General features: G+C 30.7%; 1 protein-coding gene across 2 annotated transcripts in view; it reads left to right on the top strand.

The window, feature by feature from the left end:
- Window positions 1–1,872: 1,872 nt before the first annotated feature.
- LOC129991864 (nuclear receptor subfamily 2 group F member 1-A-like) overlaps window positions 1,873–25,777 on the top strand; it is a 116,614-nt gene continuing 92,709 nt past the window's right edge. Inside the window, exons 1-2 of one of the 2 annotated variants that reach the window (XM_056098263.1) lie at window positions 1,873–2,358; window positions 12,775–13,308. In XM_056098263.1, coding sequence (XP_055954238.1) covers window positions 2,019–2,358; window positions 12,775–13,308 — 874 coding nt within the window. In that variant the 5' untranslated portion in view covers window positions 1,873–2,018. The remainder of the gene's footprint in view (window positions 2,359–12,774; window positions 13,309–25,777) is intronic. The other variant, XM_056098264.1, reaches the window with a different exon arrangement.

The following is a 25,777-nucleotide window of genomic DNA, read 5'->3' as shown; positions in this document are numbered from 1 at the left end:
CAATATAATCATACTCTGTATTTTTCCTATTACAGAAATTACATTTTAAAACAGTAAGAAAATAATATATTTCTTTTCTTTTCGACATGACTATTTTTAGCAGCATGTAATATATTGTACACCTTAAACTTTTACACTTTTTTGTCGATGAGTATGAAGGATGCATCGTTTTCACATTCTTATTAGATAATATGATAAAAATAGTATATTATTAGCTGAAACACTCATATTGATTTTTAGCAATTATAAAAAACCTTTAACTCTATTTTTGAACTTAACTCTATTAAAAGAAAACCTTAACTCTATTTTTATATTTTAGAAATGTTTAGATATTTCTTCATAATTTTGAGTGAATTATTATTAACTCCTAAAACATTTAAATGGTCAGACCCACAAATTGTGACTAGCCATAGTGGTGAAGTCTTGACTAAGGGACCGGAGATTCAGGTTCGAAATCTTTCTCGCTGAAGAACTGCAGTGCAAGCACGTACAGTGTACGTTAAATCTATCAGAATCACTTGCCCTCCCGTTGCTTGAAGTAGAAGAGAGATATGCCGATTCAGGTGTCGTCCTCGTCATCCGAGTCCAGTTCAAAATTCGTCCACAGCAACCCTTGAGATGCTTCTAAAAGGAAGTAAATATACCTAAACTATTTCGAAGCAAATTATGAGCAAGTTCGCTTTTGTTAAGAATTGTTTCAAATCTATAAATATAACTAAATTGTGCTTAACATGTCTTTTATTAAAATTGTGAATCACGAATACAAATATAAAATACTCGTGTTTATTAAATGACTCTAGCATATGAAATTTGAAAAACCATATTGCCCCAGTTGAAATAACATGCAACAGATTTATTACAAAAACGAAAAAATCGTTATTTATTACTCCCCACTAGATGTCAGCACTACAAATTTTAGTAGTTAAGTTAAAATTTGTTAAGTATGCTAAAACTTACTATCACCACAAGATTAAGATCAACGATGCAATTCTGATTATGATACATGATATGGTTCTTAGATGAGCGTGGCCGTAAGAAATCATTTTATAGTATTTTATTTGTGTATCATAAAATTTCAGTTACTTATGCTAAATAAGTTTTTAAAGAGAGTTATTTATCTATGAAGTAATCATATCATATATAGATAACAATTACATTGCTACGCAATACATTTTGAGTTTTTTTTTTTTTTTTTTGTGTATTTCTGTTAGGCTTCCAGACGGAATTAAGAAACGTATAAAATACATGCTTTCAAAATGATAATTTTAATGAAAAGAAATATATTTTTCGAAATTTTGACGATATTTTTTTTAATGATAGTAAAAAAAAATTAAATCAATATTTCCTAAAATGAACATATTTCTTCGTTCATGTTTTAAAATTTAATAATCTCAGGAACAGCGAAATCGTTTAAAAATATGTATATATACTCGACGAACAGTCAAATGTATGAGTCATTTTGCAAAGTTTCAGGAAGAAATATTCTGGAAGTCAAAACAGGTGGAATAACATTTTCTTTCGGAACGATGCTTTCGCGAGACGAAATAGCAGTGGTAAATAAAAAAAGAAACACCGCCAACCATCAACAAAGAAAACGTGGAACGCGCAAGCGAAAAGGCATGGTAGGTATCAACATAATTTTTACGAGAGGGCAGAACCTTTATCGTTTGCGCCAGTGAACACTGGGCGAAGAGGGGGAGTAAGTAAGTTAGAGCGAGTGAGGTGAACCTGTCAACAGTGGCACTCGCTGCACTGGGAGAAAAGGTTCAACCAGGTTTTCGCGCGCATCTGAGGTCGAGAGTGAGGGGGGAAGGGCAAAGTCACGTGACACGATCGCCAGGCCATACCCCACCCCTCCTCACCCAATCTCCTTTTCCCATCCGCGGTTAGTGTGCAGTCAGCTCTTTGCCAGGCGGCGGGTGGACTTGGATCTCCGAAGGGCTGACTTAAAAAAAAAAAAAAAGGAAGGACAGTGCGTGTGTGGTTGTTTGTGGTGTGTGTTGTGTTCGGACGTGAAGATGGCGGCGCTGGCCGTAACGCCCTGGCGAGACGGCGGCGCCGATTTGGCCAGCGGTCCGCCCCAGGCCGTCACCCCGTCCAGCTCGGACAAGAACAACGGTCAGCAGCAGCACATAGAGTGCGTGGTGTGCGGCGATAAGTCCAGCGGTAAGCACTACGGACAGTTCACGTGCGAAGGATGCAAGTCGTTCTTCAAAAGGAGCGTGCGGCGGAATCTGACGTACACGTGCCGGGGCAACAGAAACTGCCCCATTGACCAGCACCACCGGAACCAGTGCCAGTATTGCCGGCTCAAGAAATGCCTCAAGATGGGAATGCGAAGGGAGGGTAGGTGCACAGGTCAGCTCCGTTACCTTTATGAGAACGACCCCCCACTCCCTTGTTGTTGTTGTTTCCACGTGCCCCTAGCGTAGTCTTGTCACATGGAGTTTGGAGAGTGATGCATTTTTTGAAAGGAGGGTATTTTTACTCCCACACCTCAAGTTCACGAGATGAATTTTTCCAGGCGATATAATTTTTAAATCTTTTGTCTTTACGTTTTTAAGTTTCAGATGAAAAATATTGAGGTGACGTAATTTTAAACAAGGTTGGGAAATTTTAGTAAATTGTCAGCGTCGCAGTTTTTACTATTTTGAGAAGAGTAAGATCAGTTTATGACAAAATAAACATGACAGCTTACGGACAATTGTATTAAATACTTTTTAATTAAAGAAAAATGAATGTCTTTCTAATATGAGAGAAAAACAAAAAGTTATTTTATATCTCTTCAGGGATTTTTTTCACGAATTATTGATAAAAAAGATGATTTTAATAACAAATTTGTTTTGACATGCCGTCAAAAATCTTTTTCTCACTGAAATCTCATTAAGTTAATTATTTGATAATTATTCACCAGTAAGATGATTGGAAACATCAATATGATTGGAAGGAGTTTCATTTCAAATAAATTTATTAAGGCAAAAATTTTGATTGAAAAAAATTTTTAAATAGACATTTTCGGATTTGTCCTAATGTCAAATTTTTAAACCATCTTAAGATGAAAATGTTCAAAATTAGAAAAGTATTTGCATTTGGAAGTGCAATTATTCATATTAAGAATTAATAATCTGTTTAAAAGAATGCATTAATTTAAAATTATATATATATAATTTAGCTGACTGAATGAAATAATTTTTTAAAATTTCAGAGAAATTTATCTTTACAAATTATATCATCCCTTCTTAGATCATCATTGCCAAGCATATTTATTATAAACAAAGCATATGTTTTGATAATTTCAAACACATTGTAAACAAGCATTGAATTCTTTGTACGTGCTTTCTATTTTAAATAATTTACGTGCATAAAAGTATTAAGTATATAAAAGTATTTAAGTATTTAAAACTAAGTATATAAGAGAGTAAAATAACACGAGGAAAATATAAGACAAATGTTTTTCGAGACATATCATTCATTCTATGTGATCGTAAACATTGTAAACAAATGTGCATTTCCCTGCCTTCACAATCATATGTTTTCCTCATCCTTCTTTAACAATCAATTAAAAATTTTTATATATAGCAACATACTAAAGGTTTCCATCAAAATTTGCGAAGTAGAATAATATATTTTAGAAGTTAAATTAGATTTTTCGCGATATTAAAAATATTTACTTACTTCTTATTTCTTAATGCAAAAATGAGTTCGAAAAAAAAATTTTTAAAAGGAAAAAATTTATTAAGAAAAAAAAATATTTTGAATAAAAAATATTAAAAATGTTAAATTCAGGAATAAATAAAAATTCATAAGTTTTTCTTAACTTTTTTAGTTGCTACGCTAGTGGTCAGAATGTGCATCTTCTTTTTACCGTCCCATTTCCCCTTAATTTCTTGGATATTTATTTAGTTTGCAAATATATGTGTATTTGACATCTTTTGAATACTATATATATTAATGATCCGATTAATATTTAACGCAAGTAAGATTTTTAGGCTGTATTATACTAAGAGTTCGCAATTTCTCAAAGAGAATTGAAAAAAATATCCCAAACTTAATAATAATTATGTCGTATTGTAATTAAATTAGCTGTGTGTAAAAGTTTATATGCATGATGTTTATGATAATTACATTTTAGAAGCTTGATTTCTGTTGTATAGCATTTTTATATATACTTTCTTTTTAAAATGTTGCTACTATATGAGAGTGAGAGAATATTGAATATATATAATTTTTTCAGCTTCTTTAGTATTTTTATTAGCTTAAAATATATATAAATTAATAACCCTTTTCAAAATCTCCCTGTGATAAGATTTCTTTGACGCTGGTTTGTTCTAGTTCTTACAATGATAATACTTTCTGTGCTTTTTAATATTTTATCATTTTATTTTATGAACATTTCTCCCTGATATTGGCTTTACACAATTTTGTTCTTTATAAATCAATACCTAGCAGCCGCGTTTAATAATGAACTTAAATTTGAAATAATTCATTATTAATAATATAATAACAGAAAAATTTGAAAATAATGCTAAATAATGCGAAAGCTATTATTGGTATCTTTTCCTAACTTTTGAAAAATTGAAAAAAAATTTCATAATTAAATTATATTCATGTGCCATGATGATAAAATTAAATTATATTCATGTGTCAAGTCTTTTTAATATGTATATATTATCACTGCTAGTCATATATTAGTTGACTAAAAAATTAATTTAAATTTCTCTTAAATTTCATTTGTATTTTAAAATCTTCTGCGACTTAGAATGTAAATTTTGTAATGTTTTTGTTTTTTTTTACTTTTCATAGAACATGGGGAATCACTATAGATTCTGTTTATTGGTCATTAATACAATATAGTTGCCTTTTTATACGTCTTGAAGCAAACTGACCATTATTATAGTTCTTTTTTGTAAAGAATATCATGTATCCTGACCATCTATAGCAAGAGACGGTCTTTTATTTTAAATTTAGTCGTTTGGATCTAAAAATAATTAATTGATTGAGCACATAAACTTTTTTAATTTATTAAAATAAAATATTCATAATTAGATTTAAAACGATGTGATAAAAATAAGCAAATAATTTCAAACTAAATATTTTGTCTCTTGATTTTATGCGAGCGAACTGAAACTGTGGAAGACAAGTAAGCAAGTATTTTGAATTAAACGGCGAGCATATGTAAAAAGTTTCAGTAGGTCAGGAAATAAAGTTCAGAGAAACTGCTGTAAATGATACGAATTTGGCCTGAAGTGATCATGCACTCATGAAAAGCAATATGTTTTATTGTATTTTGTAAATTTAGTTTTTATATAATCACAGAAATCAAAAAAAGTACAAAAGTACAGAGAAATCCCGCTTATTACCTATTGAACATTTAGGAAATCGAACACATTAAATAAAATGAAGGATCTGTTTTTACAAATCGTAAATTGAACGTCATGACAGCATTAGCTTGATATCCAATAAAAACCCAATCAAACAATACTATTCTCCTAACTGTTTATTTTGTTAGGGGTCTAATCCAGTAGAGACCCGTTCACTTGCTGAACTTGACAGGAGGTCAAATGCAGGGAAGGGCAAAACGTGCCTGCTTCCCCTGTTTAGAAAGCTGAGGCCCCATGAAGGTACTGGAGGCCTCTGAGGGTCCGTACAAAAGGAATATAAAATAAACAAATTAGATATATATGGTGTAAAGGGACCAGACGTTTAGTTAGATTAGGATTAGACTTTTATAAAAGAATTATCTGCGAGTTGGAATCGAGTGTCTTTTGAGAACATCTTCAGAAATGCAGGCTTTAATTTATTTGATTATGTTCAATAGTGTTACCAGTTTGAGTAGAAACATTTATTTTAAAAAAGTACTTAAAATGTTATATTAAATTCAAATAAATTTATTTCGAAAAGAATGCGATTGATGTTCAGGCAATTAGCTTTTGGAACTCATCAAGCTTACTGGATTCCTAGAGAAATTTTGTGAAACCCACTCAGATTGAAATGAAACTCAGATTTTATGATGGATTTTTGCGTAATTTGAAAGACAAAGCTTATGGTTTTGAAAATTTCCTAAGTTTTTCCGTTTCTTCTTTTTAATCTTGAAATCCAATGGAAAAATGATTAAATATCACTATACAAACCATATTTACTGTCTAGAACGTTTATGGATTAAATAATAGTTGTCTGCGACCAGTTTCCGAAGAACTCGAAAACGTTGCACCATTGACATCCTTGGCATTTCGAGCCGTTTTAGTCATTTCAGACGATTGCTTATCGAACCATGAAAAGTTAAATAACTTACCAACGGCACCGATTGTGTTTTTGTAAAATTTTAAAATGCATCTTTCATATTCACTCATTTATAATATTCATAACAAAGCTGCAAAAGTTTTTTTTTTTTAAATTATTAATTTTTTTTTTTTTTTTTTTTTTTTTTTTGCATGCTTGTTTGAAAAATTTCTCAACTTTCTGAACTTTCGGTCAAGAACTAAGGTGGCGAGTAATTATTTTCCTTGCAAAACTTTTTAAGAATTACAGATTTATTTTTCCAATGAAAACAAATTTCCATTGAAAATACTGTTTGCATCAAAGTCTGGCTTTTAATTATTATTAATTAAATAGTTAATCAGTTGTTATTAATCAGTCAATAATTAATCAATTATTATTAATTAAGTAATTAATAACATAAAAATATTATATTAAATTTGCATGATTTACTTAGGACAGTTGTCTGCAGGAAACGTCGTTTATGCCTTGTTTCGTTTTTTAGGCGTAATTACTGAAAAATATTATATATCTGCTGAGACACTTAAAAATTATCGTTTCAGTATGAATAAAATTTTTAAAAAAATCAATCAACAAATTAAATGTTATTAAATACCGAAACAAGGGTAAAAAGATTAAAATTCTAAATAGCTCACTTTTTTCAGAGAATAAAATTTTTAACATTCTCTGAGCGTTATTATAATACACGAATAAATCATTTAAATTCAAATTTATTTAAATTACTCTTTGTTTTTAAGAACAAGTAGGTATTAAATTATAGCTAGTATACGTGATTGTTTTTTGCTGTAAGCTACGGTGACTTAATAGGTCATAATAGTGTGACAAACATGTAATGTTTTGACCCTCATGACCCGGCCATAATATTATATTCACGACTTCATTTTAAATCTGTACTCACGAAATGCGCCTTTTAGCTCACCTTTGGTTCTTAATACCGATCTCGGGTCATAACATTACATCATTTTGGCTGATCGGATCTGTAATTTTCGTTATATAGCATCACTAACTGAAACATTTTCTGCATTCTGAAAGACAACCCGCAGTTAAAAACAAAGCAGATATGGACGTAAATTAGAAAGATAATTGCATTTTTGAATTTTTCCCCCCTTAATTTTAGTTTTTCTCATAGTTTTGGATAATTGAGGAACAATTTTAACGTTGATAGGAAACAGAAAAAGATGAAAGGAAAAAATATGATAATAAATAAAGGAAAAATATTCAAAAAATCTCTAGTCTCATTTTAAAATTATCTCATTTATATGTATGTATATGTGTATATTAATTGTTGGATTTTATTGAAATCTCGTATAATTAAAAAATCAGTAAAAATTTTAATTATTTATTTTTCATATCCACCATATTCGATGCTTTATTTATATAAATACAGTAACTTAAGTTTTTATGAATTTTGTATTAAACTGCCACAAAAATTTGGTAAAATTAAAAATTCATAAATGGCAGTGCCATATTAACATTATTTATATTTTTGTTTATTAATTCCAACTAGTGTTATGCTAAAATTACTAAAAATCAATTGATTATTAAAATTCTGAGACATGATATACTTCTGAGGAAAAACGAATTTCAGCGTTTTCAGAATTAAATTTTATCTGTTGAATCGATTAATTTTTTATGCATTTATTTTTAATATCTCAAGCGCTTTTTATATCAGTTAATGTTATTGTTCAATTAAGCGTACTTAATTTACTTCTCGGTGTTTGTGTTTTGCAGAATTCAACATTTTATGAAGTTCAACATCTTTTGCTCCAAGCTTGTGCCATGTCTGAATTCTGTTATTTACTTTTTGTTTTAGCAGTTTCATTAGTTGCTTGTATGAATCGACATGCAACATTTATTTTAAATTCTAAAAGTTTATTGATAGAGGCAGAGATATAGTGATTCCTTGTAGCAGGCAATAAAAATTAACGCCAAATTTTACTCTTAAAATTACTTAGAGTGGTATTTATTGGTCATGTTTTTGTTGTATCTCTTCAATAAAGAAAATAATCATATCTGTAGATAAAGTCTAAATATCCTTTGGCATTTTTTAAGATAATGGTATGTACAAGATTCAATTGTAGGAAGGACAGCTTGAGTAATTTTTGATCGTTGAATTTCCCTATATTGTATAAGAAAGTTTTATATTACTTTTTTATGTCATCTTCAATCCTATCATTATAATGCGATCAAAAGATGAGGATGAGTATGAAGATCTAAGAACGCAATAAAAATGGATTCGTAAAATTAAGTGAAATTACAGCAATGTTACTGTATTTTTAAAAGATTGAAATGGATGCCGATATAATTAACACAAATATGACTTTGAATTGTGAATTTTAAATTGCCTATTTAGCAGTTAGTGTGATTCTAGCAGAAACTGACTGGTATTAGCTCGCATTCAAACAATTGTTTTTTTTTTCACCCCCTTTCTACTTCAAAAGAATGAAGGTCACATTCATGATATAATTTTCGCGTGCGCTGAACTTATTTTCATCTTCCTATACTAAATAGGTTAAAATATACCTGATAAAAGTCATGCATATAGTTAATGACAGATGCTTCAAATGATAATTTAAATAGAGTGCATTATCTTTATATATATTTTTTAAATGCCTAACGATTGTTTCAGGAGTGTTTTTGCATAGTAAGTGTATATAGGAACCGCATTGTGATCTATATTTAAGTATTTTGAATAGCAGATTAGTCATAAACTCGATGAAGTACATAGACTTGCAAATTCAGAATCGAATACGTACATTGTTAGGATTGGGTATTTACGTTTTCTAAGTTTTTAAAAAGAGATTATCCATAGTATCTAAGACAAAATAATGTTTTGTGTAAATAATATGGGCTATCATTAAAAAATCAGTAATATTTATCTTAAACTAAACTTTCTTTGTCTGCTATTTTTAAAAAGTTAAATGAAATTGTCCCATGCATAATTGTAAGTACATTATTTTCTCATGTTTTTTATATGCATTAATCATATAATGTTCATTTCTTTCGATTATATGTAAGTTACAGATAATTAAAAACCGGTAATTTCTTTTAATTTATCTTAAAATATTTAAACATAGTGATGCAACCAAAACTGCGACTTTATTACGTTCTTCGTTAAATTTCAAGTTTAACTATTGAATTTTAAATATTTTTTTTGAATAAATTAGGAAAATGTAAAACATGAACCAAAAGGAATAAATGATTTAAATTTTAAGTCAAAGTCAGCTCACAAAATTTAGCAAAAATATTTAAATAATCATAATTTTTTATTTTTACTTTTTTTGATTGTTTATTAATTAAAATATGACAGAAAAATAATTTTGAATGTTACCAAATAGCTATAAATAGCGACTAGTATAAAAAAGATCAAGGATAGGGTTAACGTAGACAAATTCCAGATAGTATTCTTTTTTTAATTTTTCCGATGAATACATGAAAAAAGCCTTAAATAATAGAAATTATACTCTTTATTTACCTTGATAATTCGATTTACTTCTATTCTTTCTGGTGTTTATGTTGATTGCATGTAAGTGACTAATTATCGAACTTTAAACCGCCATTGACACGTTTTCTCATTGTTAACGTTAATAATAATAATTTTTAAAAAGGAGCAGCGAACTTAATAAAAAAAAATTGAGTGTAGCGCGAAGTGTAAAGGGGGCGTCCACGGCAGCCGATGAAAAAGAACCTCCTGTCGTCCAACCCCGCAGACGGCCGTCTGCTTGAGGGGTGGAGATCGGGAAAAGCTGCGCACTCGCACACCCCATCCATACTTTTTCTCCCACTGGAAGATCTATCTTCTCCTGCAAGCCTCTCCGGAAAATCTCTCAAGAGAGGAATGCGGTTTGTTTGATTTGTTAGTTCTGGCTATTCTGTGCCGCCAATTCGGCCAGTAATATTGCCCAGGAAAAGTAGGAATGACATCATCGACGTCTTAAAAGGGCCCTTGAGCTGCTCGGCGATGAAACAGTCTTGCACTAAAACTTTTATTCCGTTTCTTTTCTTTATCGTTTGCGTGATGTTTACTCCTCCTTAAAGTAAGATAATTAGCAACTTTCAAAATATTGCTTTACTCTTCAGTGTATGGACAAGAAAATTGTAAATTTACTTCAAAGTATTTTACTCTAAAGAAATGTAGAAGATGTGTGAAATTATAAATATTGAGATTCAAAGTTTCCCTCAAACTCCTTGATTTGCTAGTTCGGCCATTTTGTGCCACTAATCTATAATACAGTTCCGAACTTAGAAAAAGAGACATACAAATTCTTGAATTATTTAGATATGAAGCCGTCTTGCTTTAATGCATTACTTTAATTCACAGTTTTTAATACAATGCGTTGTTTGAATTTTTCAATCTGTAAAAATTGCTGTATTCTTTATAAAAATTGAATCAAAATGTTGTAGGAAAAAGAGCAAAGAAATTTTCTTTAGAAGATTGTCATATGGATATGAACAATTAAAGCTCTGAAGAATTTAGTCCATAAAGAACATGAAGTATTTAGTCCATAAAGCTCTGAAGTCCATAAAGAACTATTAATAAAGACTGGAGAAGAAGCATACTTACTTCAAGTTAAATTTCGATAAATTTCTGGATGAATTTTAGGCTCCTGGTGAACATATATTGTCTGTAGGTAATCATCCAATAGCAGAGACAATGCAGACAGATTGCATGAAAATATGCATAAGACGGAATCAAGAAATATTTATTTGCTGATTATATTATTGACAGGAATTGTTTGCGGTTGTTTTTCAACTCTTAAATCTCTAATGAGTTCTAGAAGGATATATTCCTGAAATAATTCAAGAGAATATCGCAATGTAATTCTAGGAAAAAGAAATAATTGAGCTATTGATAAGATCAACTACTATTACGTTTTCTTTACTATCATTTATAAATAATTCTTCAGGCAAAATTTCATAAATAAGAGAACGAAAATTAATTTTTTTAAATTAAATTAATCCAATTTTTTTGATTGAATCATATTCGTAACTTATGTGAACGAAAAATTCTTATGGTTTTAATTCCTCTTTTAAAGGAAACTTCACGGAATTTCTACATATATTTTCATAGCATTGCAAATTAAACTATAATTTAAGACTGAAACAAAATTATTCTAATTTTAGTAAATAACTTCTATCCCAGAGCAGAAAGAACCAGAAATGAATTTTAAGTGAATAATTTAATTCTAGAAATAAAATAGATATTTTTAATTCTATAACTATGCAAGAGTGAATAATCAATCAACTGCTCATCTTTACTGCTGAGTCCGACAAATATTTTAAAACATTCTCTTTTATCATCGATAATTACTCTCCATATCTCAAAGATAGTCCCATCATTTACCAGGATAATTTTTGATTATGAAAGAAGAAAAATCTAGTCAGCTGTCGGTTACAATCATGTTTACATAGACAGATGCACTTTGACTTTTCGATAAGATGGGCATATTGCATCGTGATTACTGAGCCTTAACTCGGAGTGTGTTAATACAGTTGGCTTCTACATCTACATTTGCATCTACTGATAATATTGGTTTCGTTCCGATAAGAGTCGGGCTTTTTTTAAAGTGCTTTCTTTTTATTCGATCTCCGCTGACAATCAGAAGCTTATCTTCTCAGAAATAAGAAGCAAATATTTAGTTGCATTTCCACTTGGAACAACGCTACACTTTATATTCAGCGTTAAGCCATTCATGGACAGAAGCGAGAAATGGAATGCGTCGATAATAAGCATGTTTAAGTGAGCATATAGTCTAACAAATAATGCGAAGATTGCAGAGCAGTTTTATATTTAATTTCTTTTCCCGCAGTAATAATTAGGCAACTCGAGGCTATGTTCTTGTCACTTAGTATGCCATTTGACTATAACTTTTCAATTGACTATACAAGGAAGGATAATTTGCCTCGTTTTAGAAGAATAGAACATATATTTTGTCATTAATATTTCAGTTGAAGGTTGCAATCTGTAATTTTGGTGAGTGTAAGGAAAATGACCGCGACTTAAGAGGATTATTTTAGAATATTAGCCCAACTTACACTGCTTATAAAATAACTTGACTCTGATAACAAATCTTTGTTCTAGAATATAGTTCAAGATAAAAATTTATTTGCTAAAGAACTATCTTGGGATAAATCAATGAGACATTTAAAATAGTCCATTTCTGTGAAAAGTAGCTGCTGCAAAAAACTATAAATTCCTTGTCAAAATAATTTCTTGCTGTAAATACAATTAAGAAACTTGTCACACTATCGATTCAAATTCAATATTCTCACACCAGCTCATTAGATTTTAGCAATTTATTAATTCATTAAGAAATAACTTAAGAAATAAATAAAAAATATTTCATGTTAAATATTAAATACTTATACATATTTTATTGAGTGAATATTTAATCATTGCATATAGTATCAACTTCATTCATATAATAATGCAATTCGTATCGTGTGAAGTGTGTCGCAAATTTGGATCTACATGTTGTCTCTTGTGTCCCCCCGCAGCGGTACAGAGGGGGCGGGTCCCCCCAAGCCAGCATGGCCTCCCTGGACAGATGACTCTGACCAACGGAGATGCTCTGAATGGCACCCATTCCTCCTACCTGTCCAGCTTCATCTCACTATTGCTGAGGGCCGAGCCTTATCCGTCATCTCGGTATGCCCAGTGTATGCAACCGAATAACATTATGGGCATCGACAATATTTGTGAACTTGCAGCGAGACTGCTCTTCAGTGCCGTCGAATGGGCTCGGAACATTCCATTCTTTCCCGACCTCCAAGTGACTGACCAGGTGGCACTTCTGAGGTTGGTCTGGAGCGAACTATTCGTGCTCAACGCCTCACAGTGTTCCATGCCCTTGCATGTGGCGCCCTTGCTGGCAGCGGCGGGGCTTCATGCATCCCCTATGGCTGCGGACAGAGTGGTGGCTTTCATGGACCATATACGAATCTTCCAAGAGCAAGTCGAGAAACTGAAAGCGCTACATGTTGATGCAGCGGAATACAGTTGCCTCAAAGCCATAGTCCTCTTCACAACAGGTAAGACTATTTTTTATTTTTTTTATTTCCTATGCGATTGTAATAGAAACATACTAGAACAGCCTCCTTGAATAATTGGAATTCGTCTATCTCTGAATCATCACCTTAAGTGATTTTCGAATTTAAATGAGCAGCAGTTGTGCAACTCATTAAAATTCGACGAAGCAGATCACATCTTGGTCATCGTTTATAAAAGTTATAAGGTTCTGTATTAAGCTATAGCTTATGTGCAGCTACAAAACTATCTAATTTGCTACATTAAGCCGAATTAGTAAATTTATTATAAAAATGACAATATAATTTAGTATATTTAATTTGTTGGGTAGCAAAAAACAAATTATGAGAATGTTATAATGCAATGACCTGTTATTATTATATTAAAAAAATTCGAAAAAAATGGAACTACTTTTTTTTTTATTATTACTCCTGCATTTTTATTGCATATTTTGCTATTTGCGCTCAAATGCTTAAGTAATTTGGGAGAAAAGTGTAATGAAATGTTGAATTAAATAAATTCATTATTTTTTTGCACCGAAATTACTCTTTTTTGTCAGAAATCATTTCTTGGATTCTATTGTTTAGGCTATAAGAACATTATTTATCATAATTCTTAACAATAGTTCTTTAACTGGGAATATCAAGTTTAATTCTTTATTCGGAATAAGATTAAAAATAAAGAAAACAGCTCTAGAAAAATTATTGTATACTAAGTTAAATATTTCTTCGATAACTCAGAATGTCAAAATTTTAAATTTAAAATATTTTAATTGTTTATAAAGCAATAGCTTCAACGCTCACAATGTCCATCAATATTTTTGTACATCTATGAATACGCTAGTAGTGTCTGTATACTTTTGTATAACAAACTATTTGAATCGAATGTCAAAAACAGATCATGTAAATGTCAGAATTTAAACGCGAATAAATTTTCGAAAATGAGCATGCACGATTTACTTACTATACAGGTTCCAATATACATAAAAATAAACTGCAATTGCAATTTTATTTGAATGCAGTGCAAACAGTATGGATTTTAATCTCTCAGCAAAGTAGAATAGAACTGAAATATTTGAAATCATAGTATATATTTACTTGTATGCACACAAATCTACATTCAAATTCCATCACTTTGCAAAGCTTACAAATTCTTATCGGACTCGGAATTTATTACTTCCCCCCTCTTGACTGACTTGAATATGGAAAAAGAGCAATGCAATTGTTTCCCGGTGACTTATGCATAAAGTGTTCTGTCCATCCACCCCTTCCCCACCGATTCTTCCAATCCACCAAAGTGGAGATTTTCCCTTTAAAGCAAAAGTGGTTGAGAGCGAGAGCTGGAGGAAAAAATTTGATAGAGAGATCACAAATTCCAGAAACACCGCGAGTACTCGGGAAATAAAAATATTCTTCACCAGAAAGTCATAAATATTCCTCTTTAACATCTTCTCGAGAGGGAAGGAGGAATTTTGCATATGACGCATCACTTGATGACATCAAAGTGAGAACGGGAAGTGAGTCTGTGGTTTTCAGCCCCTTTCCTTCGGTACCATCCATTCTGCACTACAGATTAGGAGACCCGTCGCATAAAAGAAAGAAAATATATGTAGATGTGCCTGAGATCGGAGGACTTTTAATAATGAATTTTGCTCTTCTTTCTCTCTCTCTCTCCTCCCCCATTCTTTGGCCTTTTTCTTGCTTCCTAACGGCTGGGGTGGAGGAGGGTCGAGTCATAAGGGTCTCAATCAATTGAGGTCTGGTGGTTTTCGACAATTCGGCATAATCAATTCGCACTTGTTTATTAGTGTGATTTGGAGAGGTGGGCGTCTCTCTTCAGATTAACTGCTTTATTGTGGAATTTAAACCTTTTCTTTGTTTTTCACTGGAGGCAAAGGAATTATTTGATGGAATTTCCAGTAGTATCTGATCCAGATCATGTGTTTGACATATGCACAAATGCGTGTTATAATCAAAATCAAAACTATTGCACTATATATCATGACTTTGTGATTGGGTCCTTCGTAAAACTTGAGGTCTTTACTTAAAAATTTGTAAATATTATTAAAAAAGAATTTTTCTGACCTGAGAGTTCCCTTGGCGTAAATTTTAAAAACTATATTCTCAAATCTCTGCATGAATCTTTCGTTCTTTTTTGTTTTATATTATTTCATTTCTCTTCGCTTTGGAGTTTTGGAAATATAGTACTCAACTCTACAAAGGATTTTAACATTATTGCATTTTATTAGCAGTGCTTAAATAGCAATTATAATATCGCTATATCAGATAAAGTAATGTGAAAAGAAGTTTTGATAGTAATCATTTTATAGAACAAATCTTCACTGTAATTAATAACGTAAAATATCGATTATTGTAATTAATTATTTTGCACATGAATGTCTTTTAAAAGAGTTTCAGTTTTTTTTCAGAGTTCCATAAAACGAAAGGGAGTTAGTTGTTCAGTGTATCAATTTAAAAATAAGGATAATCAGTTGTACCAAAGTTTTCTCTTATTCATCTTTATATATATATATATATATATATATATATATACTATTCATTTGAGGCAACCTTATGTTTACATGTACAAAAATGATTAATGCATCATTACGTGCCTGTATGTTGTTGTTTCTTATGCTACTTGTTAGCGAAGTCAGCGATTTTAAGCCGAGAGAACGTCTCTTGTTTTCAGTAGAGCCATCTAGGGCCATGAGTGCTGCTTAGCTACTTATGCGACACAATCGCTAGCACACACCCTTTTTACAGGAGGACACATTCACTCACTTAGCAGATAAAACACAGATGAAGAACAACCATGCCGGAAGCGGGGACTCGAACCCGGGACGCACGCGGAAGACGCGCTACCCTTATGCCAGGACGCCGGCTCTCACGTGCCAGTATGTAAATGGGAGAATGTGGGGGAAGAAAAAAAAAAAAAAAGAGAGAGAGACGGATAGTTTTGATATATTGCAACAATATGTTTTATTTCGCTCTTTCATTTAAAACAATATATCTTAATTTCACTGATCTTTAATATCGGCCGGTTAAGCGAGATTAGCAGGCATTAGTCTGAAATATTTTTAATTCTAAATTATATTGCTATTTATAATAATGATAATGCATAAATGATAAATGGCAATAATTCTTGTGTATGCATTTGTCTTAGGCATCATTTAAAATTTGTCAATTGTATTATATTAAATGGACCTAGATCCATATCTTCCAATGAAACCAGTTTATATGTTGATATTGTCTAAAAGATTTACTTCTTTGTATATTGGTAATAACGTCACAGCAAAGCAGTACGACAAAATAAATTATCAAATCGTAAAATAAATTGCAATTTATTATCTTTAATTTGATTTTCTCATTTTTGTTTTCTTTATTTAAAAAAAAAAAATTTAATAAGTATATAAATGAAAAAGGAAATATTCAGCTTTTTAAAATGGGGTTGTTTATAAGATGTGGGGATCACAAGAGAAGCAAGCTCATCTACTAAATATCCTGTTCCACTTTTAATCATTTTATTTTTTGTAAATGTCGGTGGCAACTTCTCTGAAATCATAAATTGGCTAATTTAGTTATTTTATTTAGATAAATAGTGCCAAAGCAGTGATGCGTATATTATAAATTCATCAATTTCTGTGACAATCACCAGTCCTCCATGGTTGACTGATTTTGTGATAAATCTATTGAGAATAATGATTGCTAAAATTGTACGTTTTAATCATTTACATTTTATTCGTAATTTGTAAAATTTCATTCGTAATGGCAATATTTATTCAAAAAATTCAAAAGAATATTTTGTATTTTTAAGAATGTATATTTTTAGGAAATTTTTTTGTTTAATAGATATGTAGATGTCAAAATTAAAAAAATATATATATTTATATGCTTGTGACGACGATGGTTATTGACTTCAGCTAAATCTCGCGAGAACATCTAACTGAATTCATCCATTTTCTATAGAATTCCTTTGTGAATTAATATGAGTAATGTTATTTTATTCTTTGAGAAAAGAGTTTATTCATTTATGGTTGAAAAACAAATTTGACTTCAGATATTTTTTTATTTCTTCGTAATTTTCTTCCTTATATTAAATACGATTCGGGAAAAAATCACTTAGAACATCTACTTTGTATTTTCTTTATTGATAAAGGAAAATTTTTACTTATCGTTTGAATTATATTCAAAATATCTCTTTCAGAAAAATTAGTATTTGATTTATGGCAAAATTTTACTAGTTCTGTCTTATTCTAAATATGCAATATGCAATGCATTTACTATTGCTGTTAGTTAATTCTCACTTACTTATAGTTACTTATTCTCATTTAATATATCATTCTATATTTATTTAAATTAAATTAACTCTGGTCATAGAACCCTTAATTTTTCTTTTTACTTTTTTTTAATGAATTGTTAGATGATTTCAAGGGAGCGAAATAAGCTATAACAAGACCCAAATCCGTTTATATCAATTAAAGAAAGTATCGAATGACATTTTTTTCTATTTGACTTTAAAATTTCAATTCCACCAAATTAAGTTAGCATTTAGATAATTGATCTGGGCTTGCCATTTATATAATCCTATCATTATATAAATGGCGTGCATATTTAAGTTGTTCTTTCAAGTCACTTAAATGCTCGCGTCACAGAAGACTTCGTTTTTAATTTTCTCTCTTTTAAATTCAACTCATAAAACTCTAATTATTTTATTGGATTATCTTTATTATTACAAACTATAATATTAATTAATATTTTAATTTACAATATTAAACATTTTTCTTTCGTAAATATTTGTCACTTCGTTTAATAGTCTTACTTATTTATTTAATAGGGTTAAAAAGAATGCAATTGGCACATTTTGAAATATTTAAAAAAAAGTATCAAAATTTATACTTGATGGTTAATTTAGTAATCTTTAAATGAATAATGAATAATAAAGTTCTGTGTTCATAATTCGATGCATAAGTATTTTCCTTCTTTTTCTTTATAAATATTTTAAACATCTATTTTATAAAAAGAGACAAATTCCTTTTCATTAATCAGAATTATTAAATGAATTTCCATTTTTATATTAAAGTTACTAATGATATTTCTGAAAACTAAAATTAGTCATTTGACTTCTATATCATGCCATCATCTGAATGCATATATATATTCTGTTTTTACCTTGGGATGTAAGGAAATTGCTTTTGTCATGTGAAAAGACTTTTCGTATATACTACGGTAAAATTAAGATTACTCAACGTTGGAGTTCTCAGTGCTTGGAATGCGGCGAGGCGTATCTAATATCGATAATGGTTAAGCCACCAGCGGAATATAGAAACAACTTGACCTGTCGGACGTAATGGTCTGTGACTTAAAGATTCGTTCCTCTTTTGCTGAGGTTTTCGAAATCTCGCTTGTTTGAATCACTTTGTAGTAATTGTCATTCCACTGTTGCTTAGGTTAAATAATAAAATAGTTTCAGTTGCGCTCATTATTGTTATAATTTACTTGGAGTTTTAGCGAGCTTCAACTTTATTAGCGCGTACATTTTATGAGGTTATGGATGGACGGGAAAGGGGCTTTAAAATAAATGCTAATATTCTTTCAATTTTGCGAATTAAAAGTTAAATTTTTAAAATTTTTTATAATTATTTTCCCTTTGTGAAATATATACAATGATACGGCAACTTACACGGACCTGAAAGTATACGGCTTCTGATTTCCCCTCCCCTCTTTCTGTGAATATTTCACATTTTAGAATATAATATAAATGCTGATTTCTAAAGTCAATACAATAAAAAAATATTGTATATCTATTCTTTTTTTCTTTTTTTTCAAAAATGAGCTAATGTAATGCCAGAAACGAATCAAATTGCTCTAATAATAGAAGAAGCTGATACATTACAGGGAATTCCGTTTGGCAGTTGATATTAATAATGATGTCAATGCGCTGTCGGATTTGCATAACAAAAACTGATTGCCTATTTTATTATAGAAATTTGTGAGCAATTCCTTGCTTTTGAAGCCAATCTAGACTAGATATACTCGATTGTCTTGAAAAAGGATTAGAAATTTTGAAGATAAAAAATTATAATATGAAAGCTTTCTAGCAATACGGCAAGAAATTAAAAAGAAATTGCTAATTTGCTGTGAAGATATTTTATTTAAAAAACAATATTTGAAAATACTGAGAAAATTAGATTTTATACAGCTCTTGACATTGAAATAACTACATTTCGTGTTAGGATTTTAAAATGTATATAGAATCTGAGGTGTCAAAAGTCATGGAATATCTCCTAATAATGTGTCGGACATTCTATTACTCTGCGAAGGGAAACAAATTGACGTGGCATGGACTCAATAAGTCGTTGAAAGTTCCCTGTAGAAATATTAAGCCATGCTGTCTTTATAGGCGTCCATAATTGTGAGAGCGTTCGCGGTGCTGGATTTTGTGCCCACGAACTGACTTCTAAATTATGTCTCATAAATACTCGATGGGATTCATGTAAGGTACTCAAAGTGGCCAAATAATTCGCTGGATTTATCCAGAATGTTTTCCCAACCAAATCGCGAACAGTTGTGACCCGGTGACTTGACGCATTGTCATCCATAAAAATTTCATTTTTGCTTTGGTACATGAAGTCCATGAATGGCTGGCTGCAAGTGGTCTCCAAGTAGCTGAACATCATTTCCAGTTAATAATCGCTTCATATGAACCAAAGAACCTTGCCCATTCGATGTAAAAACAGCACACACCATTATGGAGCCACTACCAGCTCGCACTGCGCCCTGTTGACAACTTAGTTTCATGGCCCCGTCTGGTCTCGCCTGGTCTGCGGCAGACTATATCGAGTCTCACCATTAGTTCTTACCAACTAAAATCATGACTCATCTGATCAAGACATAGTTTTCTAGCCATCTGGGGCTCAACCGATATAGCCGCGAATCCAGAAGAAGCGCTGCAAGCGATGTCATGTTATTAATAAAGACATTCGAGTCGGTCTCCTGCTGCCATAGTCCAGTAAAGTCAAATTTCGCCGCATTGTCTTAACGGGCACGTCCGTCGTACGTCCTGCATTTATTCATGCTGTTATTTCACGTAGTATTGATAGTCTGTTAAATCTCACGATTCTACGCACACATGCTGATCATTAAGTGCAGGCGATCGGCCTTTGCGTTGTCCATAGTGAAAGGTTATGCCTAAAATTAGGTGTTTTAGACACACTCTTGTTACTGTGGATTTCAGAATGTTGAATTTCCGAAATGGAATATCCCCTGCTCCTAACTTCAACTACCATTCCGCGTTCAAAGTCTGTTATTCCCATCGTGTGGCCATAATCATGTCAGAAACATTTTCACTTCAATCACTTGAATACAAATGAAAACCCTGCCAATTTACTGCCCATTTATACATTTTTCACTCATAACTATTGTTATCTGTATATCTGCATATTGGTATCCCATGACTATGTGTATCGTATCGATGTATAAAGAATTTTTTCATTTTTTATTATGTAATTTTCTTCCATTTCGGAAATTTACATGTATTTGTATTCAGAATTAGACTCCAATTTACACAAAAGTGACTTACAGTCCCACTTATTTCAGCAACTTCGGAGTATTATAATATGCGAATGGCAAAACAGGATTTTGTCGTTTTAATCAGGATAGTGGATAAAACAGAATTTAATCCATGAAATTCTTCAAGGTAAAAGTAATTCTTCGAAATGATCAGATTCTCTTATCAAATCTTAAAGGAAAAAACTTTAAACAAGTATTTTTATGTAACAGAAATATCTGATGAGGATATTATTGCTATTATATTAAAATGCAATATGTTAGATACAGCACACAGAAAGGCATGTAAAATTTTAATTAACTGGAACCGCAACGTGTGGCATTGTATGATAACGTACAACAATCACGTATCACAAATAATGACAGATATGGCTAAATTATACAAATGTTTTAGATCAATAAAATGTTTCGTGAAAACAAACTAACGGTGTTTCCATGTAACAATAACTATACATTTTAAATCACGCACTGAAATCTAATAATAATAGTATAAACAAGGAATATAAGATAATTTTTTTAAAAAATACATTTAAATGGCGTCATCGGAAAAAATTATTTCCTCCACTTCTGTCTCTCTCTCTTTTAAAACTGATAACTTTTGAATTAGAATTTTCAGTGTAATGTGAAGCGAGCAAATTTCCCATAGCGTTTGCAAATAAAGAGTACATAGAATAAAGAAGAAAAAATATTATTTAAATTCCTTCTATTAAAATTATATTTGATGCAATTTTATTAATAGTGCCTGTGAGGCCAATTATGTCTAACTTAGTATTTGTCGTGTTTTAGAGACGTATACAAAAATAGGTTAAATTATTTATTAAAAACAAATTATATCTTTAATATTTTTTTTATCTTTTGAGATTCGTTTCTAATTAAATTTAAATATCAAATTCCATCGAATTTCGAGTGTATATGAAATAGTATATAAATTCATTCAAGTAATAATCAGTTAAATTAAAATTCTGTTTGAAGACTTTTTGTATTCAGTATTTACCTCTCTCTTCAATTCAATTAGCATTTCGTAATTTTAATGAATTTCTTAATAAATTATAATATTGGTATTTGGATTACATGATTGGATAACATAAAGAAGCTAACTACATAACAAATAAAATCGTTTGTTTGAACATATTGATAAATGCCTACTTAAAGAAAATATATTCGTATTTTTTCATATAAATTCAAAATTATTAAGGGTGCAACGTTTTAATTTTTTTTTCTATTATGATTGTGCTTATACTTCTGTATTAAATACTTTTATATGTTTTTGACTAAATCTTAATCAGTATTTATTTATATAGTTTAAAAATTATTTATAATGAATAACTATAATCATCAAGTCATTTTTAATTGATGGAACATTTCTCCTAATGTGATCAATTTAAAGTTCTTTCATTAATAATTAAAATTAATGCTCCTTTGGAAACCGAGATTGATAAAATTATTTTACAAAGAAACACATCAGCAATATTCCTGAACAATTTAATTTTTTTTAGGAATTTTCTTCTTTTTCGAACAAACTCGGGTGAAAGTTCCATTTCTACTTTCTTTTATCTAATTAAGGCAGCGGCGTCTATCGTAAGCTACCGAAACGGGACTCGCCGGCAGTGTTTCTTAGCTAATGATCTCGCTTGCTGATTTATTTCCGTATTAAATGCTGTGAAAAAGGTATACTAAGTCGACGACTGCGTGCTTCCAGTCTCACCATGGGTCCGCTATTAAAGAGATAGGGTTTTGACCTTTTAAATTTGGTTCGTAAAGAAGCGGCTTCTTTTTTTCTTTTTTGACGTCTTTTTTGCATGCTTGGTTTGTTGGGAAGTTAAATATTTCTCTTCGGAAGCGAACCGTCGTATGTGTGCTTTGGTTTGCATATTTCAAGAATTTGTATAAAACCTTTTGTTTTATTGGCGTTTTGAAAGGGAATTTACTTTTGTTTAATTGTTCTTTCATAATGACTAAGGAAAATACATTTCTTTTTTCTTATATTAAATGCATTTGTTTATTTAATTATGTGAAAGAATTGTGTCTAGTTTTTAATTTTTTTAGCTATGTCTGACTTTACAATTTTTTTGTTGTTGTCATTCTGGTACGAACTCTGTACAGATTTTCCAGTTAGTTTTAAGAATTCACATTCTGTCCGATATATCAATATGAGTTTCTTTTTCTTCTTCTTCATTCTGGCACGAACTCTGTACAGATTTTCCAGTTAGTTTTAAGAATTCACATTCTGCCCGAAATATCAATATCCTAGTTTCTTTTTCTTTTTCATTCTGGTACGAACTCTGTACAGATATTACAGTTAGTTTTTAAAATTCACATTCTGCCCGAAATATGCTAGTTCTTTCTTCTTCTTTTTTTATGCTATAGTTGTGGACAATTCTTAGGGTTATGGACAATTCTTTCCCACAGTTCCATGGAAATAGCATTAATGATAATATATTTAAATTAATGGCAAAACCTTAAAACCAGAAAACCAGCCACCCAGCTCCAACTACTACAACTTTTACCGTTTTTTATTTTATATGAAAGTAAAGTTCATAACCTCTAGATATATACAGTACACTCCCGATTATCCGCGGAATTGGGTGGCGTGGCCGCCGCGGATAACAAAAATCGCGGATAATCCGAAAAAACCTAAAAACGGGTAATAGCAAAAGAGAAAACAGTCATTCCAACTTTGAAAAATCGTTTTATGTACAATAAAACGTAAAATAAACAGCAGGAAATGTTTAACTAACGCTTAGTATTTTAGTATATCACTCAAAACTAACCTAAAATGCATTTTGTTAATGAAAACAGAAAAGAGCTTACTTACTATAGGCGTCAAGGATACACATAAAAATTAATACATATGTACTGTTTTAATACTGTAATGCATTATGTAATTACAAAAACATAACTGTAAAACTACACCTTTCTGAAGAAATCAATCATTTGTGTTTGCTTCTTGCTTTGGAAGCATTTTCTCTTTGCTTGGAAGCAAAAACAAAAACAAAAACAAAAACAAAAAAAACAAAAAACTTAGTGCGGCAGGCGCGGATAACCCGCCCGCGGATAATCGGGAGTCTACTGTAATCAGTTCTCACCTCTCTTTATCACCCACGACTTTCAAAAGAAATCACACAAAATACTATTTCACTGTATTCTGTATGGGACAAAAATTTCCAACTAGAAGCCACGCAGGCATAAACATTGTGCAGAGGTACCATGTTTCGTTTCATGCATAAGCTTCTGACACTTAGATGTATCATCAAAGGTGACTGACTTCCCGAGATATTGCAAAATAAAACTTTTAAACCTTCTAATCCAACTACTGGGTTGATTTCGCGTATAAATTCCGACACAAAACGAGTAGTTAACCAGTCAGAATGTTCTATGTTTGTTATACTTGTATAGTTTTAAAATAATACCGTCTTTTATTGAAATAGCATGTAACTCATCAAAGTTGAATAGCATGACTAATTTAATGTTATAAATATATATATCGTCAAAAGCCACTGGTAATATCTAGAAGTTAATTTTTTATATGTTCCCAGATAGTTCTTAAATACATATCAATCGGTCCTCACTGTAGATTTCCACAAAATACAGTACACTCCCGATTATCCGCAGAATTGGGTGGCGTGGCCGCCGCGGATAACAAAAATCGCGGATAATACGAAAAAAACTAAAAACGGGTGTAGCAAAAGAGAAAACAGTCATTTCAACTTTGAAAAATCGTTTTATGTACAATAAAACGTAAAATAAACAGCAGGAAATGTTTAACTAACGCTTAATATTTTAGTATATCACTCAAAACTAACCTAAAATGCATTTTGTTAATGAAAACAGAAAAGTGCTTTGTACTTACGAGAGGTGTCAAGGATACACAGAAAAATTAATACATATGTACTGTTTTAATACTGTAATGTATTATATAATTACAAAAGCATAACTGCAAAACTACACCTTTTTGAAGAAATCTGTCATTTGTGTTTGCTTCTTGCTTTGGAAGCATTTTCTCTTTGCTTGGGAAAAAAAAAAAAGAAAAAAAAGTGCAGCAGGCGCGGATAATCGGGAGTCTACTGTAGCACTTTTTGGGTTAGCGAAGTGAGAAATGTAAATTACTGTTTACATTATTAAAATTATATCTAAAATATCGATATAAAGATAATATAAATATAAATAAAATGAAAAGATGAATCCAATCTATAATTTCGTTTGTAACAAACACTCTATTTTATTTACTTATCACGAATATGACATCGACTTCCCTCGAAGAAAGGCGCAGGCGGAAAGATAGCGATTATAGTTTGCGATAGAACGTATTTAAAAGCGCTTAAGAGATTCAAGAGTTTCTGAAAGCCAGAGAGATTATGCAGCGAACTTCATACTATTGAAAGAACTTCATTTTTGCAAAAAGGATTGAAAAATTTTGATTAATGAGTATTCATTAATGAATGGGGTAAGAAGTAAGAATTCGATTTTTAGAGATAAGATGTAATTCATCTAAATTTAGCATAAAAGTAATTCAAAGCGTCAGTTAACATACTTTTAAGGTAAAATTTTTATAATTTTTATGTTGTATTTATAATATACGAAACATTCCACCAAATCACATCCGATCCTTTTTTCCTTTAAATTTTCATATTGTTATTAAAGTCGTATAATATTTCACAAGATCTCCTATAGTGGTATTTTTTAAGGTTTATGGTGAAATAAATGGCATTTTACATTTGGTAATATTGTTCTAAAAGACGGTGCTATTTCTCAGATAAAGAAATCTCTTTTTAACATAATTAGCTATAATTTTAGAATGAAAAATACATGGAAACAAAAATATTTTCTTGTATTTTTAGGCTTTATTTTTATGACATTTCTGTAGCTATAGTTCGAAATAATTTTATATTTATTTTTATATAGCATC

This window comes from Argiope bruennichi, chromosome 2 (assembly GCF_947563725.1).
Source record: "Argiope bruennichi chromosome 2, qqArgBrue1.1, whole genome shotgun sequence".
Classification (NCBI taxonomy): domain Eukaryota; kingdom Metazoa; phylum Arthropoda; class Arachnida; order Araneae; family Araneidae; genus Argiope; species Argiope bruennichi.
This window is presented reverse-complemented; position numbering and strand designations above follow the sequence as displayed.